This window comes from Lepidochelys olivacea (genome assembly GCF_965140295.1).
Source record: "Lepidochelys olivacea isolate rLepOli2 genome assembly, chromosome: 22".
NCBI classification, from domain to species: domain Eukaryota; kingdom Metazoa; phylum Chordata; order Testudines; family Cheloniidae; genus Lepidochelys; species Lepidochelys olivacea.
This window is the reverse complement of record NC_140432.1, coordinates 10937626-10956381: the sequence shown is the minus strand read 5'-3', so window position 1 is coordinate 10956381 and position 18756 is coordinate 10937626. Positions and strand designations below refer to the sequence as shown.

At 50.0% G+C, this 18756-nt stretch overlaps 1 protein-coding gene across 4 annotated transcripts in view; it reads left to right on the top strand.

Annotated features, from left to right (window-relative positions):
- The window catches only part of LOC311511395 (opioid-binding protein/cell adhesion molecule homolog), a 705875-nt gene that overhangs the window by 605738 nt on the left and 81381 nt on the right, over positions 1-18756 (top strand). For all 4 annotated transcript variants that reach the window (XM_084611958.1, XM_084611956.1, XM_084611957.1 and 1 more), the window contains one exon: positions 12643-12768. In XM_084611958.1, the coding sequence (XP_084468084.1) occupies positions 12643-12768 (126 nt within the window). The remainder of the gene's footprint in view (positions 1-12642; positions 12769-18756) is intronic.

The following is an 18756-nucleotide window of genomic DNA, read 5'->3' as shown; positions in this document are numbered from 1 at the left end:
AGCCTACTTAGAATCCAAAGGACTTTGTTCAGAGAATCACCCCCACTGATGATAATACACAGTAGATCTCAAAGTGCTTTACACAGGAGGTCAGCATCATTAGCCCCTTTTATAGATGGGGAAATTGAGGCACAGAGTGGTGAAGCAATTTGCCCAAGGCCACCCAGCAAGCCAGTAGCAGAGTAGGGAATTGAGCCCAAGTCTCGTGAATCTCAGTGCAGTGCTCTATCCACTAGACCACACAGCCTCCCCTGCACAAGAGGGAGGGAGCCGTAGTCCTTGTGTTAGCCAAAGCCCTGTGGAAAGCTTTAGGGGTATGGTCCTGACAGTAGATCTGGAGGCTGTATGAGTCCAGTTTCAGGGATCTGTCTGTCAGAGGAGAGGACACTGGCTGGGGTCAGTGTGAGGGCAGAGCTGGGGCCTGGTTTGGCTCTGGGAGCGGTGAGTATGTCCTTAACTAAAGCTATCTCAATTCTTAAAAATAGCTCGTGTTCAGCTTGGCCTGGAGAAAGGGCTGAAGTTCACGCAAACTCTCGGCTTCCAGAATGGTTCCATCCATTTCTAACTGCTGCCCATTTCATAGAGCAGGGGACCAGTAGCTTGGGTTTCATGCCTTTTACTCTTTTCTAAAAAGTGCCAGGGGATCTTTCTCCTCTCCCTGGGCAGGAGGGACCTCACTGTGTTGTGTGTTTGAGGAAGTCTCCTCGCCAGCTGGATGGTGGAAAGTGTAGAGCACTATATAGCACAGTCCATAGAACTTCCCCAAAATAATTCCAAGAGCATTTGTAATAGATGTGCTCTAGGCATTATTCTGGGGAAGTTTTCTGGCTCGTGCTATACAGGAGGTCAGAAAAGGTGATCACAGTCGTCCCCTCCGGTCTTAGCATCTATGAATTTAACACTTCTCTCACAAGAAGATTCTTCTAAATCCAGCACCCTCCTAGCCAGCACCCTCCTAAAGGTCCAGCACCCTCCTAGCCCACTGGTATATAAGAACACGTGCCCATAGGAGACTAGACCCTGCAGACTTGTAGCTCATGGGTAAGCATGCTATTGACTTAGCTGCACTGAAGAAACTGCTGGCCCATCTCTTCGTAGCTTGTCTGCATCTTTTGTGCCCGGCGTAGGCAAGCTATCGAAAGTTTGTTCGAGATTACTTCACTCTAGGTAAAGCCTTAGGCCTTGTCTTCCACCAGTGGCACTGTCCTGTCAGTGGGAACTCCCCTGTGTTTGTATGTACATTTTCTTCCACTGGGTACCCATCGACGCAAGGTATCCTGCTTTGCATCCAAGGCAGATGTCTGTCAGTGGGAGTTACATCCGTGTAGTGCCATTTTAGGTACATTCCACTTCTGGGGCAACTGAATCTGTGCAAACAATCCTTCTGCTCTGCATGGATGACTGCAGAAGTGAACTACCGGGTCACCTTTCTGAAGGAATGCATCCCCAGTCTGCAGGTTACAGAGAGACCCTGGAATTACTTGTGCATCCTGATACACTCCAGACTCCCTGTGAGATTGCACTGGCAAGTCCCCGTTTAACAGACTAAATTTCTCACCTGCTGTCTGGGATTGGGCCACCATCAATTAATTTCTTTGCCAATTTAAAAAAAAGAGAGCGAGAAATTATGGATTGTGTTGGAGATTGTTCAGAGGAGATTTGCACCAAGAGGGACTATCACAATAATTAAAAAAGAATAAACTTTATAAACAGAGCTAGATGGGTGTGGAGCAGCTGTTTGACTTGGAATGCTGGGAAAGGAAATTTGGTTAGCATTTGGCATTTGAGGGCCATTCATCTTTGGCTCCCTCCACCCCGCCTTGGGTTTTAAATCATAAATCACTTGCCTGGGTAAAGCCCTATTTGCTCAAACATCTGCAGCAGAGAGCACACTGGCAAATCCCTGCAGAGCAAAAGCCGTTAGATTGCTTTTCTATTGGGGTCGTTCCAGAGTAGTTTGTTCTTCTTAAGGAACTGACAACATCGTAAAAAGTTTAATCAGAAGCCAAGTGGAAAAAAAAAATAAAAACAGGTTGGGTGGGAGGATGTTTCTCTTATAGGCAAGTGCCCTGTAGTCCCTTCCAAGGCCTTGCTAGCAATCCAAGCAAAAATGGAACTAGTCTGTTCCTGGCTTGCCGCCAGGCTGAAGCCTGGCTGGAGCTGGGAAGAGGAGCAGAGGGAGACGCAAAGCGGGACCTGTTCTCTGCACAGCACACAGTCTGAGCAGCTGGGCTTGCACACTGGTGAAATCTGCAAGGAGAAGAGGATATATTCCTCTCCCATAGCAGAGCAGTGAATGACTCACCACTTCTGTTCAACAGCCACATGCAGCCACCAGGTGAACTGGTTGGATGACGTGGAATCCAGTGCCAGCAATATGCAGATGACACAGCTCTACCTGTCCTTCACCACGGATGACTAAGGCCTGGGCTACACTAGGGGAGGGTTCGAACTAAGATACGCAACTTCCGCTACACTATTCGCGTAGCTGAAGTCGAAGTATCTTAGTTCGAGTTACCCAGCTGTCCTCACGGTGGCGAGTCGACTGCGGCAGCTCCCCCGTTGACTCGGCTTACTCCTCCTGCCGAGGTGGAGTACAGGCGTCGATTCGGGGATTGATTTATCGCGTGCAGACGAGACGTGACAAACCGATCCCCGATAGATGGATCACTACCCGCAGAGCCGGCGGGTAGTGAAGACGTATTCGAAGGCTAAGATTTAGTCACGGCTATTTTTGATAAAAGTCATGGAGAGGTCACGGGCAATAAATAAAAATTCACTGCCCGTGACCTGTCCGTGGCTTTTACCAAAACTACCCGTGACTAAATTTCTACTTCTGGGGCCCCGCTGCTCCGGGGGCCCTGCTCCAGTGCTGGGGGTTGACTGCCCCCCAGCCGCTGCTCCTGGGACCACTCTGTGGACCGCCTCTGGGTGCCCCTAGTGTCCCTGCTCCAGCCGCCACAGGACCGTTGCTGCTTGGGCAGTTCACCAGGGCATCCCCAGGACCACTGCTTGGGCACTCCCCAGAGCCAGCCACACAGGCCGCTGTTCTGGGGCTCCCCGGAGCCAGCTGCCCGGGGCCGCTCAAGCAGTGGCTGGTGCAGCTGGCTCGGGGCAGCCTCTGGGACCGTTGCTCCGGCGCGCCCCGGGACCACCCCCAGGACCACTGCTTGGGTGGTCCCCTGAAGTTAGCCACACCAGCTGTGATTTCTGAGACCTCCATGAAAGAATCACAGCCTTACGTATGACCATACCACTACTGCCAAGGCCGCCCAGTGCTCAGGTGAGCTCAGCTCCTGGATGAAGAACAGCTGGCTGGAGCCGAACCTGAGCAAGGCCCAGGTAATGCTGGTGGGCAGAGGAAAGCGTTCTCTAGTGATGATGGTTGCAGTGCAGTATCCTTTGATTGAAAGTACACAGCCGCCAGGGGTCAATTCGCTCCTTGGCTGAGAGCACTCCTAGATTCTTTGCTGTTGCCAAGCTCTCATATTGCAGCATCCATGAGTGATGCTCTCTACCATCCAGTTGGCTAAGAGATGCCATCCCATCCTGCTGGATGATGACCAGCCTCAGTTATGCGTGTACCTTCCTCACTTTTCCGTGGCACGATGGCAAAGCGATCTACCTGGGTATCAAGTTGTCAGTGCTTAGGAAATTCCAAAAGATACAGTACGCTGCAGCACATTGCCTCAGCAACCCGGGCTACCGCCCGCACCTCAGACCTGCCCGCCACTCCTTATACCGGCCTCCCGTAGCATACTGAATTAAGTACAAGGTCTCGACTGTTATCTGCATGGCGCTCCATGGCTCGGGCCCAGGGTATCTAAAAGAGCCACTAAAGCTCAATGATAAAGATCGCAGTTGACCGCTTTGCTCCTCTGGCACAATGGAACTAGCGGCAGTAAGGGTAAAATTTGTCTGTAGAGGAGACAGCTTTCTCGGGGGCCAGCCCAAGCATGTGGATTGATCTCCCCCAGGCACTAAGGCCCATCACAAACCTCACCACCTTTCGCTCTACGTGCAAGACACTTTTTTTTTACCTGGCTTTCACCGACATAAACATGGAGCAATGTGTGTGTGTGTGTGTGTGTGTATCATTAAAAAAAAATCCACAACTAAACACTCCCCTTCACATACATCTCCCCCAGGATAAGGATGAGAGAACGAACACACGACAGATGTAGTGGACTCCTGGGAGGACCTCAGGTACTATGATGATGAGGATGATATAAGAAGCTATAGAGACTAGACTAGAACCCAGCTTAGGATACTTCACCCTCATGGCTAGAGGAGCATCCCTGGTCCTGTCTCTGTGGGTTGGAGAGTTCACGTCACAGCAGCTGCTGTTAAACTTTTTTGTGTGCATCCCTCTGCCTTAGGACATCCAGTTTCACCTTTGGGTGCTCAAACTACCCTAAGTACCTATTTGAGCCCAGAAATGTCTCCTTGATGACATGTTCAGTCCAAGGTCCTCTCTTCTACCCGTTCCAAAGGCAAGTGAATGGTACAGACGCGGGTTAGCCCTTTCCTTACAAATTCCTGTGTTGCCCAACACAGCTCCCAGTGGTCACGGTTCGCTACTCCCAGGACTTGCTGGTTTGCCACAGGGACATGCTGGCCGCTGCTTTCCGCAGCTCCCATAGGCCGGGAACGGAGAACCGTGGCCACTGGGAGCTGCAGGGGGGCCTGTGGACGGTCAAGGTCAGCAAAATGTCAGCTGCAGGTTGCCCACCACTGCTCTAGACCAAAGCTCTTCTGGAAAGAACAGGAAGTGAACTTAGTTTTAAGGACAGTGGCTCAGCTTCCCACCATGGAAATCGGTGGGAGTCAGGTGCCTACGTACCTTTGAGAATCTGGGCTAAAGATGTTTTGCTTAGGGTCTGTCAAGCCCACCCCACTTCCTAGGTTTCAGAGCCTGTGCAGCACCTTCAAAGCACTGTCCACACAGCTACCTTAGAGCATTCACGCGAGCCCCCCAGCCTTGGGTCTGTACCCATAAGTGTACGTCTACACAGCAATAAAAAATCCATGGCAGTGAGACCCAGAGCCCGGATCAGCTGGGCTCAGGCTGCAGGGCTAAAACTAGAGTGTAGACCAGGGTGGGCAAACCTTTTGGCCCGAGGGCCACTTTGGGATGCAAAACTGTATGGAGGGCCAGGTAGGGAAGGCTGTGCCTCCCCAAACAGCCTGGTCCCTGCCCCCTATCTGACCCCTCCCACTTCCCACCCCCTGACTGCCCCCCTCAGAATCCATGACCAATCCAACCCCTCTGCTCTTTGTCCCCTGACCGCCCCCTCCTGGGACCCCCCGACCCTAACCGCCCCCCTATCCAACCCCCCCGTCCCCTGCCTCCCCCCAGAATCTCTGTCCTGTCCAACCACCCCCTGTTCCCCATCCCTTGACTGCCTCCCACAAACCTTCGCCCCATCCAACCACCTCTTGCTCCCTGTCACCTGCCCGCCCCCCGGGACCCCCTGCCCCATATCCAACCCCCCGACCCCCTTACCATGCTCTTCAGAGCAGCATGTCTGGCAGCTGCGCCGCTCGGCCGGAGCCAGATGCGCTGCCCTGCATGAGCACAGTGTGCTGCCTGCCCGGCGGCCTGGCTGCGGGGAGGGAGAATAGCCGGGGAGGGGCTGGGGGCTAGGCTCCCCGGCCGGGAGCTCAGGGGCTGGGCAGGACAGTCCTGCGGGCCGTAGTTTGCCCACCTCTGGTGTAGACATTCAGGCTCGGGCCGGGTGTCAGAGCCTGGGATCCAGTCAAGCCTGAATGTCCACACTTCTTTTTTTCACCCTGCTGGCCCAAGCCGGCTGACACAGATTCAGGCACGGTGCTGCGTGTCTTTCATTGCTGTGTACGTATACCCTGCGTGTCTAATCAAGTTCCTGAATCAGGATTAGAAGAAAGCATGTCTTCCTAGGAGCCTTTACTATGGTCCTATGACAAATATCTAACACTTTGCACTGAATTCCACGACAACTCGCCTGGACTAGATTCTTGGAATTCTATTAAGTTTTGCAGTGAAACCCTCCATGACCTACCGATGCATAACAGTGAACTTCTGTTTGAAAAAGCCATGGTATCCAGAGTACACAAGAGGTTCCCATTCATCGTCCTGGTGGAAGCAGGGACTTTCCTAGAGGTAGGGCAGTAAAGCATATACCGCTGAACTCCAAGTTCGCCTCATAAATAAGGGTGACTTTTACCTGGCATACACCTGAACTTTAATAACCTGAAATATATTCTGGGCTGGCGAGGCAGGAGCCTTTAACACCATTTTAGTCTGCTGTCTTGGTGCTTAATGCCATAGCATTTTAAGCATGTTTTTTGGCTCCACTGCTTCCCGAAGTGGTTTTTAACAATATTTTAGCAGCCTAAGCTGTCTCAGGCAGCTAAGAAACACTTGTTGCTGGAAATAATGTTTACCTCGGTAACATCTCTACATCATTGTGACATGTTTAAACATTAAAAAATTGTTTTGTATTTAGCTTGTTTTTAAATTGGAGCAAAAGCATAAATTTTGGATGGGGGGAGCTTGGCAAGGGTGGGTTTCTGTGTGCATGTGTGGTTTGTTTTTCTTTTTTGCCCGAGTAAGTGGTATGAAATATTCCAGGTGAAACATCCAATGACATTGCAGTCTGGAGAGCTGGGAAGCAGCATTTTTTAACATGCTTTAATTGCTTTTTGCCGGGGCCAGGGATATTTATGGGTTAGGAGATTGCCAAGTTATTTATTAGATGGAGTATCTGGGGATAGACTAATATAAATCACTTAGGCTGGTATTGAATATACCAGACACTCAGTAATTTAAAAAGCTTTAATAAAAATGCTAAAATATGAGACTTGTCTTTAGCTGTAATGAGACTCAGTTATCATGTTTTTATCAGTGATTTTCAGCCTTGGGGTTTTTTTGGGGTTTTTTTTTTTTTGCACAGAGCTGGAAAATGAGGACTTGACCCCCTCCCTGTGTCTGGCATTCCACAGCATCTGGCCCCAGCCTTTGATCTTGCAGGCATAACCGGTAGCACTTAGACATCTTGATTTACGGGTGAAATATCAGAAGCTCTTCCTGAAAGTCACATGCACATAGGGAGCTCTAGGTCTGGCCATCAGGCCTCCAGGGCCAGCTGTAGGAGTCTAGCTCTGCAGGGAGCATCTCTACATAGCTGTCGCCTATGTCCAAAAGACATTCTTTCTTTCTTTCTGCGTACCCTAAGCTGGAAGGACTTTTCACTACATGCCCATGCAGCCTGCGTTAGCCATGTAACGACTGTCTCAGCCCTTTAGTTTTCTACTTCAGAAGCCTCCCTGTTATCACAGACCCAAACTATCCATTCTAGGGCAGATGTTGCCCTTTTACTACCCTCCCAAGCTGTCTTCAGCCTCACACCCGTGGGCATTTCCCTGCTTGATCAGGCTACCCCAGTGACTCATAGAATAAGCACGCCTACTTTCTGCTCTGATTTCATCCCACATGGAGATTTGGGAGCCCACGCCTTTCTCATATAAATTAAAGGCAAAAATAATTCTCTACTTCTACTCTCCTTCCCCCTCCATTAGATCTTTCCCAACGGGTCCTGTGACTAACGCTGCTGGCCTTTGGCAACTAGGGAATGGCTCAATGCCTCTAGCCTTGATTGGGATTCTCACATCCCTGCTACGCCAGCTCTGCTCACACCTGTCTGCTGTTGGCAAGAAATCACCATTCCAGCCTGCAGAATGGGAGCGGGTGGGGTGGGGGGTGATGAGGCGAAGAGAAGGCAGAGGAGGGTGCAGGACACACGAGCTGAAAGGAATCACAGAGGGATAATAGGGTAGGGGAAGGAGAGAGAAAGAAGTAGCAGCAGGAAAGAGAGGGTCAAGACTGAAGAAAGAGGAGGAGGAGCTGATACTAAAGCAAAGGGGCAAGAGGGAGTTAGTGAGACAGTGGAACAAGCAGGTGCTAATAGAATAGGAGTGAGGTGGTAGGGCCATGCATTAGATGGTAACAGGTGCTTTCATCTCTAAGTCAGTGGTTCAGATCCAGCCCAGGTTAATGGCCAGAAATGCCTGCCCTGAGTGAAATTAATTTGCCATCCTCGGCCCATTTCTGAGTGTGCATGTCACAAAAGCACCACTGTGACAGGCATTGGCCAGCAGGCTCAGCAGAGGCTAAAAAGGGAACAGACCAGAAAGACTCAAGTCAGGGTGGGAGGATGTGGGGGGAGAGGGTTTCCAATCTCCGGAGCCATCAAGCCAGTACCTTGCCCAACGGACACTGGAAAGAGAGCCAAGGGAGATGCCAGGGGAAGGATGGGCAAGAAGTAACCCCTTCTTCTTCAGTGTGTAATAGACTCTATGCCTTGTGCACATTAAGATGAGGGAAACTGTGAATAAGGCTATAAATAAACGTGCCAGGAGATGCTCTGGAAACAATCATTATAAACCACCAGAGCAAAGCGCGAGTAGTTTGTGATGTCATCAGCATCATGGCATGTATTTATATCCCTATAATTCATAATCATTTGTTCTCATTCCCTATCATCTCTCTCCACAAAATACAACACAGGGGCGAGATGCAATCATAAATATAACAGGATCTGAGCTGACATGACATGATATAAAGCAGCAGGGTTCTGGGTGCTGCTGCCCAAGGGCGGGGATTTAGCTGTGCACTGCATAATGCAAACCTCTCGGCAGACTCACCACCTCAAAGGAGTCTGGCTTTCCTAGGAGTTAGGTGTAACCAAGCTCAGGGCCCCGCTGTGCTACGAGCAGTTCATATTCAAGAGACAGTCCCTGTCTCAAATAACATACTACGCGAGGGCTAGATTGTGGAACTTACACGTCACCTCCTCCATGCAGGATGGATCACAGTTACCTGTGCTTAAATGGAAGTTTATGTTCCATGTAGGCCTGTGTAATCCTGGATAATCTTCTTCATTTAAATATAAACCACAAAACTATTCAGTCATGCCATGCTCCTTATACAGTGCCTTTAACAGACTTCAGTACTGCCCTGGCAGAGACCATTCATCCTCTCCTTGAACTAGCTTCTTCCTCCCCTGCTTTATGGTGGGAGCGAAAGATACCAAGGACATAATCACTTCCATAGCAACCAGCTGTGAAGGCGCATACAGGAGATTATGATTTCAGGTGGGGAATAAACAGCAGAGACACAGATGAATCCTTGAAGAACACGTTTTCACGCCAGTGTCCTTTGTAATAAAGAGCCAGTGAAGAGAAATACAGAAAATTTAGGACGGAGGGGGCTGAATAATTTCCTCGTCGGATGTTTTTCAGCTTGCCATGAGATGTCAGCCATCCTTTAAATCTGCCAGGCTTTATATCGCCAGCAGCAGAGTGGGGATTGAAAACTAAAGATCTTTCCCCGAGCAAATTCAAGGCATTGTGAACAGCTCTCTAATTCTTCCTGCTCCCAGCAGTTGAGAGGGGAGAGTCAGAACTCAACCTCCACACGGCGGGAGATCTTCCCTCCAACCACCCGCTGCTTTGCAGCATCACAGAATGAAGCTTTCCTAAATGAACATTTTGAATAACCTGCCTGGTTAGCTGGGTGCTTGCCTTCATTGCTGTAGTGTCTGAGGGGCCCACAAACTTGAAGGAAGTTATCCTCACCAACTCCCTGTGGGCAGAGCCATAAGGGCAGACTGAGGTCCAGAGAGAGAGAGAGAGCATTGCCACCCCGTAAAATGTTACCGGGAGTCTCGCCATATTTGGTCATTTACTTACAGCCTCAGCGCCTGGACCAAGGGATTATGGTGGGGACTCTCGAACAGAAAACCCCAGTCCTCATGGTTGTGAGGAGAAGCTTGAAATGTGGGTACCCAAAAGGGCTCAGAAACCAAAGACACACACAAGACACACTCGCTCCCTTTCTCTCCAAATGATGCTTCAGCTTCCTCCTCTGTACAACTCTTGGCCTTTCTGAACATTGGGGATTCACAAAAGAGGATGAAGGCCCCAGTTTTCAAAAGTGGCCTTTAAGTCTGGGGGACCCCATCTTGGGCTGCCCAAGTTTAGGGCCTAATTTTCACATGGAGTGGCTCTCAGCCAGGGGTATGCGTACCCCTGGGGGTAGGCAGAGGTCTTCCAGCTCTCACAGGCTGTTCCTTGGAGCTGTGGGTTTTTAGCACCCTTGGGCGCTTCAGGGTTGGGCATAAAACATCAGGGGTCCCTTCTGAAAAATTTGGCCTGAGTGACTTGCCAGGGGTCAGCCAGGGCATCTGTGGCCGAGCTGGAAACTGAGTCCAGTGCTTCACTCCAGCTCCCTGGCTCCTTTTCTGGCCAATCTCTTGTTTGTTTATTTGGATTGCTACATAATTAATAACCTCTCCAAAATGTCTAGGCGCTCCTGACACCACACGTAGGTAGCAGCTTATCCCCTAGAATTAGCAGTGCAGAACTGAACCAGTTACTACCATGAAGCCTTGTCTACTTCAGGACTTCCCTCCCATCTAGCCAGGGTCTAGCTGGGACCACCTCCTCCGCAGCAATATGGAAAGGGCAGGGTGGTTACAGCCCCTCTCTCAGCAGCCTCACCTGACCCCCACATTGAAAAACTCTGCCCTACAAAATTCATTCCACACAGCTCAAGCCCCATTTTCTTCAGCTACCTCTTTAATAACTGCCACAGTGGGGACTGAACCAGTGACCTCCAGAGTTTAAAGCGTGAGCTGCTACAGCTTGAGCTACAGAGGCAGTGTTGAAAGACTTGACAGTGCCCTCCCTTAAATCAAGAGGGTTCAGCCTTGGGTTTCTCTGGGATAATGTTTTGGACATTGTTTCTTTAAGAGGCGTAGAAAACAGAAATTAGGCTTGCTGATGAGAGAGGTGGGTCTGGAAGTAGGCGAGCTTTGAAGTGTGGTGCCTAGCTGCTGTGTTTGCTGGGTGAGACATGAGTTTGCCATTAGGTGCATAACTTCATTGCAGAGAGCCAGGCAGCGATGAATAAAGGAATGGCTCTGGTGTGCTCAGATCATGAAGGAATGGGGATAATCCCTGCATGACCTCATGCCTAGGCTGTGAGAAGGGGTCTTCTGGGGTGGTCTCCACAACCTTAGGACTTGTGGTGGTGCTGTAGCCCTGGACTGCCAGACAAGAGCGTGGCACTGAATCCAGGAGCAGGCAGGCTGCAAAGCAGACAGGACCTGAATTCCCAGGGCAAGAAAGGAGTCACACAGCTGGTTTAGAGGTAACAGCTGAAAGGGATTTGAGTGCTTTTTCTCTGTGAATAGCTGAGGGAGGTGGAAGAGGATGGGGGCTCTGGGAGGGGAAAGGGTCATCTGAAAAGACCATCTCAGGCTTTCCATTTTCAGGTGGGTAGGGTGGGGAATTGTGCTACTCCCAAGCACTCATTCTATGGCAGGGAGGATACCAGGTGTCTGAGGTCCTGGGCTGTGTCCCATATCAAATCAGTAGGGCGTGGTTTGAAAAAAAAAACAAAACCCATCCCTTCTCTGCATGGACAGAGCTACACCAGTAACCGCCTAGACATGGACAAGGATTTAAAAAGCAAGTTGGGAAATTTAAAAAGCCTACAGACCTGGGTTACAAACCCAACAGCAAACGGACAAGGCTCATAAGCAGCAAGAACAGCACCTTAGAGCAAGAGGGCTGAGCATTTAAAGAAAAAAAAAGACCCAAATCATAATTAGCAAAAGGGTGGGAGGGGCAGGGAAAATCTTGTCTTCCATTCCATCTCTTTCCCCTTTCTTAAAACACCATCTGCAGACTGTAAATCTTGCAGGGCACAAGCCTGTCTTCCCACCTGTCTGCAAAGCACCCAGAGCGCTTGTGGGCCCCATGTACCACCCAAAGGCAGTAACTATGGCTAGCACTGTAAGGGCCTGATCCACAGTGCATAGAAATTCCACTGACTTCGATGGGCTTTAGATCAGGCCCTAAAAGCGTCCCAAGGGGTTATATTCTGCCAGGAAGAGACCCCTGGGCCAAGCTGTGAAATCTTGTTCTATGGTGATGAGATCAGGAGGCTTGTTTCGGGTTCATCTCCGATCACTACAAAATGTGCTTTATGTGATGAGCCCAGACAGATTTCAGTTGTTTAAGCTAATCCCTCAATGCTCTACTGACCAATGTTTGGTAGCAGTGTCGTGTTTTTTTTGTTGTAGTAAGTTGACTGCTCTATGCTATTAAAACTTTGCAAAAAGAGAGGGCATTTCAAACTGTGGGATGTGCAAACCAGCTGGATGCAAATGGCCAAGCTCCTCCAGTGTCCAGCACGTCTCTTTTAGAAACAAGGGGTACTTGGAAAGTAGGAGGGTTCTCTTCTGGGATGGTGGAATATGTCAGTGCTTTGGGCTGTGGAATGAGGCTGTAGCTCCTGAGTGGGGGCAGCATGCATGAGGAGGGCCTTTGAACAGCTGGCATTGCATTGACACTTCAGTAGAGACATCCCAAGCGTAGTAGGGGAAGCACTAGGAATGTGGTTTGCTCCAATCTCTTTGAACCTGCATAATTCAGCCCTGAGCCACTTCAGACGTGCTGTACCAGAGTGGAAGGCTTGAGATTGCCAAGCATTAGGGATCCCGCTGTGTGTATGTGCATGGCAGAGCATTGGATGAAACACAGTTCTCATGAATTTCTCCTCATTCTCTCTCTCTTTCTCTCTCTTTCATCTAGTTCCTCCCCAGATTATAAACATCTCATCAGACATCACGGTGAACGAAGGTAGCAGCGTAACTCTCATGTGCCTGGCCTTTGGGAGACCAGAGCCTACGGTGACATGGAGGCACCTGTCTGGAAAAGGTAAGAGGATGCCTTCAGATGGTCAGGGGGACTTCGGGCATCTGCGATGGTTCTGAACAGATACACTCAAATGCAATAGGGGACTGGCCACAGGAGGGATTGCTCAGTTTTTCTTCCTGTGTATTTCTCTCTCTATGAGCCTTTGCCCTTAGTCCTTGGTTCCTGATAGTGTTCCTGGAATTGTAGTGAAGGAATGGCACCAGGAGTCAGGACTCATAGGATCCGTGTAGGGCTCTGCCTGATTTGCTGCGTGGCATTGGGCAAGTTACTTAACTCCTCTGTGCCTCAGTTTCCCCATGTGTAAAATGGCCATCATGGAACTTGCGTGGGGCTAGTTACTTAACTTTGCTGTGCCTCAGTTTCCTCAACTGTACAATGGAGATCCTGGCACTTGCCTACTTTTGAGGGACACTGCAAGGTGTAAGTGATTAATGATTGTAAAAATCTTTGAGGTCTGTGGGTGAAAGAGGCTAAATAAACACAAAAGTCTTAAATATTTAGATGTTTGTTTCCTGGGTGAAGCTTCCAAGCTCCTGCTTAGCAAGCAGGAGGGATTCGCTCCCATAATGGGGTGAGGGACGAGGAGTTATTATTCATAACAATAATACGCTGCATGTTGCTAGCCCCTTCTGTCCCAGCATCCCGAAGCATTTTACAGACACTAGTGAATGAAGCCCCTCTATCCCCCAGAGACACAGTGTCAGTGCCATGACCTTCATTGTACAAAGGGGGAAACTGAGGCATGGAGCGACGAAGTGACTTGCCCAAGGATACACACAAAGTCAGTGCTGGGGATGAAACCCTGGAATCCCAATTCCCAGTCTTCTGCTTTAACCACTAGAGCTCACTCTTTGCTTAGAACTCTGACTGTCGGGTTGTTTTACAGGTTGTTTTTCTCTGTGTATTCATAAACCTGCTGAATATTGTACTTCTGTGATGCTTCCCAGGGGTACTCAGGGCTGGGTGGCATCTTGCTACCACCTGCCCTTAGTGTGTGTGTGTCTGCCTGTTGTGGGTGTGCTTCCCAACAGCACCGGTCATGGCAAACCCAAGCCTCCCCTCCTGGCCTTGCAGGCCCTGTTGTCACAGTCTGACCCCGGAGGCCTCCGAGCATCTCCCTGGACTGTCCAGCCCCTGGTCCGCTGGACACTTGCAGTATTCATTGATCCGCTGCTTCCAAAGAAAGAGGACAGCCCAGCTTACCAGTTCCCCATTAGATCACTGCTCCGCTTAAATTACAGCACTTAGATTAGTTTATAGTGACGTCAAGTATAACATTATTTAACAAAGCACAGAGATTCAAATGGTAGCAAGTAGAAGTCTTGGAAACAAACGATTACAAAATCAAATCAAAACACGCACTCTAGAGCCTAGATTTAATTAACCAGATACTCTCCTGTCTAGTAAAGAATTGCTCGCCCAAAGTCCCTGCAGTGCTTCACAGCCACGCTGGCTGTGAGCCTTCTTTCATGAGACGTGAATATGGTCACTTTGCCTCCTAGGTCAGGGGTGGGCAAACTATGGCCCGTGGGCCACATCTGGCCCAGGCCCTGAGCTCCTGGCCGGGGGGGGCTTGCCCCTGGCCCCTCCCCCACTGTTCCCCCTCCCCCGCAGTTATGCCGCTGTGCGGGCAGCATGGCTTGTGCCCGCCCACCTCCCAGGCTTTCCAATAAGCCTGTCCTGCCGCTCTGAGCGCCCTGGTAAGGGTAAGGGGATGGGGGGAGGGCAGGAGGTGCCGGGAGGCAGTCAGAGCACAGGGGGCGGTTGGATGGGGCAGAGGTTCGGGTCGGGGAGGGGGGGCGGTCAGGAGACAGGAAGCAGGGAGGGTAGTTTGGAGGGGGGGTCCCAGGGTTTGGGGGGGACAGGGAGCAGGGAGGGTTGGATAGAGGGTGGGGCCCTGGGGGAGCAGTTAGGGATGGGGGTCCTGGAAGGGGGGCGGTCAGGGACAAGGAGTGGGGGAGGGATGGATGGGTTGGAGGTCCCAGGGGTCCTTTCAGGGGGCGGGTCCCGGGAGGGGGCAGTCAGGGGACAAGGAGCAGGGGGAGTTGTTCTGAGGGGGGCAGTCAGGGGGCAGGCTGTTTGGGGAGAAACAGCCTTCCCTACCCAGCCCTCCATACCATTTCGCCACCCTGATGTTGCCCTCGGGCCAAAAATTTGCCCATCCTTGTACTAGGTGAAGGATTCCATGTGTTGCTTTGCACTCCAAAATATACCAGACTTATCCTTTGTCTTTTTCAAAAACAGGTAACCCCTCCCCCTGCCGCTATTTGTTTCTTCCAGTAGAATTCCTTTCTTGTAGATTTTACTCTCTCAGTTTGCACCTGGCTCAATATGCAAATAGGCGTTCGATACACAAGTGGCCAGACAGGGAGATTGGTGTCAGTTACTTCCTGCCTGATAGGAACATCTCCAAGGTACGTCACCTCCTAGTGATCTGCCGTAACCCCAAGACCTGAAGAACATCATTTTCAGTATAGGTACGTAACTCCTTAAACATTATCCGCCCATACACTTTGCAGTGATTGTGACGACAAGTGGGAAACTGACTCTCAGCAGAGACCTCACACGCCACCCTTCAGTGGACTGTTATGCCAATATCTGACCCAGGGATCCTTGTACAACCTTATGCACCCTGTTTCCTCTGCAAGTTGGCACCAAGGGTCACAACCACCAATGTGAACACTGAGAATGTATGTGCACGTGTGTCATGTGTAAATTGACATCCACACACACACACGCGCACGCATGTTCTCCAGTTACTCCTTTTGATGCACTGGGCCGTTAAAAATACAAGCAATCATGGGCAATCAACACGTCATGTTGCTTTTCTACCTTTGACATGGCCTGGCAGCTGCATTCACTTTACTATGAATCGTGAAGCATATTTTTTTAACGACAGTTCACACCACGAGGCGCACCATGTCTTAGCACAGCGGGAAACCGAAGTAAAAGGACATTGCCACTTCAGAACTCCTGTAGGTAAAGGGCTAATAGCGCTGACTGGAGGTGATGTAAACAACCTGCATCCGCCCAGCTTGGCTGAAGTATCTAAAACAGTCCTGACCTGCAGTTCAAACCTTGCTACCCTGGCCCATCCACCTCTGCAGCTGCATCTCATCTCTTAACGTGGAGCATAATTCTCGTTTCTCCCCCAAGTCCTGAAATGGAAGCTGTCCGGCAGTGAGCGATGCGGTGTCTTTGTGTCATGTGTTTGACTGCAGTATTTGACTGCAGCACACTAATGTTGGCTATGTCTACGCTGGCGATTGAATGACAAAACGTTTGTCCTTCAGCCGTGTTAACCCCCCGTCCCCAAAAAAAGACACAAGTTTTACCGTGACAGGTGCCAGTGTGAACAGTGCGTTGTCGGCAGCCGACAACGCAAATGCCGCTCGTTGGGGGTAGGCGTTTTTTGTCGGCAGGAGAGCCGATAAACAGCTGCTACATGGCGCGACTTTTAGCGGTATGGCTGTGGAGATGCAGCCATGTCACTAAAAGCTGTGTAGTGTAGACATAGCCTTTCTCTCGTAACTAAGCTTAGGTCCCAGATCTCTCCAGGCAGGGTATAAAAGACTCTTGTGCTGAGACTCAGAAGATCTGGGTTCAAGTACCTCCTCTTCTCCCTGGGTGATTCATGTCACTGCTCGCTGCCTCAGTTTCCCCATTTGTAAAACAGGAATTCTAATATTTCCATTCTTCTAACCTTTGTCTTCTCTATTTAGACTGTAGAGTCTTCAGTGAAGGGGCGGTCTCTTACAATGTCTCTGTACAGCGTCTAGCACAACGAAACCCTGGTCTTGGTTGGAAGCTCTAGGTGTTATTGTAGTACAAATAATCATCATTATCATTGCAGGCAGTGGTATTTGCTCAGATCCTGCAGCAGGAGAATAGGACCCCTGCTTGTCAATCCCCATCTCCAGAGAGGAAAGGGGGGCTAGTTCCTGGGTTAATTGAGCTGTTCTGCTCTTCCTCCTCCTATTACTGTGTTTTTCAGGCCAGAATGCGGGCGGGTGTATCTGAAGCTTTTGGAGTTAGGAATGCATTTGATATTGATGCCTGGCTTTGGGTATCCAGTAAGCATTAAGAGGCAGGTACGCAGCGGCAGGGGAATGCCTCCTCTCCAAGTGAACGCTGCTAATGGCAACGTTGTCTCACTTTCAAACAAACGCCATGGCCCAAGGTCAGGAAGCCCAAAGAACCTGATTCTGATCCCACTCACACTGGTGTAAATCTGGAGTAACTCCGTTGACCTCAATGGAATGATGCCAGGGTGACACTGATGTAAGAGGAGAATCAAGCCTGGTTCTGTCTTCAGCGGTTCTTACTGAGCGTGACCAAGGCTACATCGGCCAGTGATGCCCAGATGATGTCTCCTCGACATCTTTAGCAGCCTCATTGGGGTAGTGTGGGTGGATTTTAAAAAGGGCTGAATCAGACTTAGCATTGCACTTACATAAGCTAATCGGTTATATCAGCTAGTCAGATCTCATGCTTCTGGATTAAGCTGATTGCTTCAGGAGTAAGGAAAAGATTTCCTCTTCTTTATCCCCAATGTTCCATAATTGGCCAGATATCTATATAGTGGGATGGAGCAGCAACCTTGTTTTAAAACAGTGGGTCCTGACCACTGCCAAAGCCTTGGTATTGAGCTAGCTGGACCAGTGATGCACTGATTCACTGACTCCTGAGTTCACATTATCTGAGTTCACATTATTTATTTGTACTTACAGATGCCTCACAGTTGTAACAAAGTGCTTTCTGTATAGCTAAGCGTGAAGGAGGGAGACATACATTAACAAGGTGTGTGGAGGCTCAGCTGCGTGCATGAATCTACATGGCTAAATCCGTCCCTTTCCAGTGCTCTGAAAACTCGTCAGTAGTAATACGACTGATACAGTTCTTAGATATGCTATGTCTATAAAGCCAAATTCTGGCCTTGGTTATGCACCCCAATGGCTTCCTTAGGGATGTACTGGAGGGGAGTTTGGCCCAATGTCTGTTTAGTTGTTTTAGCTGTTTAAGTAGATTTAGTTCTCATAAAAGATGCTATAGTGACAAAAGTTCCCTGTTTATCTAAAGAGCATCAGCAGTGTGGTATGGTGTTCCCCATGACATCCTGCCAATATGTCTCTGCCCTTCCCTGGCAGAACTCCCCTATGCGTGAGAGAGTAATACAGCCTCCATGTCCCATTCAGGGCTGGTCACACTGCTGTGACTGTCAACAAGGGGCTGTAAGTGCCAGTGTTTTTTCTGCTGTAGACCAAGAACTGGACTGATTCCTTCAGACCCCCAAATGTTCATCTAGGGACAGCTACAAGAACCAGCCAGTCTCTTAGAGGTGAAAGCCTCTGTCTCCTGTTACCGGTAGTGCAAGCAGAATTTATTTCTTACCAGTATGCTACACCAGCTAAAGGGGGGAGTAGAGCCCTGTCCTCCAGCAGGGCTGCTGTACAGACCCCAGATAGGAGATGCTAGATGCAGCTGTGTGGAAGGGCTGGGGGCAGGCTAGGTCTGCTCCTCCTGTGTCTTTCCAGTATGGCGTACCGGCTATAAATATCTGCTGGTACGGCATACCGGACCGCACCACCATACTTCCCCACTGTGTCTTACTGAACCATGGAGCTGGCATAATTCTTGCCATCCTTGTTGAGAAGAGAGCAGGTGAAAACATTTACAGCGAAGGCACCTGATTTACTGTGCACTGCAGACAAAGGCCTCCCTGCCACTGACGGGAGCTGCCAAAGCCATACGTCCATCTGCTGCTGCTGCTGACCAGCGGCCCAGTCAGTTTGTGCTGGCAGTAACACCCGCTTTTGTTCGCTCCTGGCTCTCCTGCAGTGCTGCTCTAAATCTCCTAGCTCTATTCAGTCATCTCTGCTGTGCCTCACGGCAGCCCTGCACCTGCTCCCCAGCTTGCTTTGCATCGAGACCAACCCTCCTTTTAGCTCTTCCCTCCTAAAACATCAGGCCGGATCTTACAGACATGTG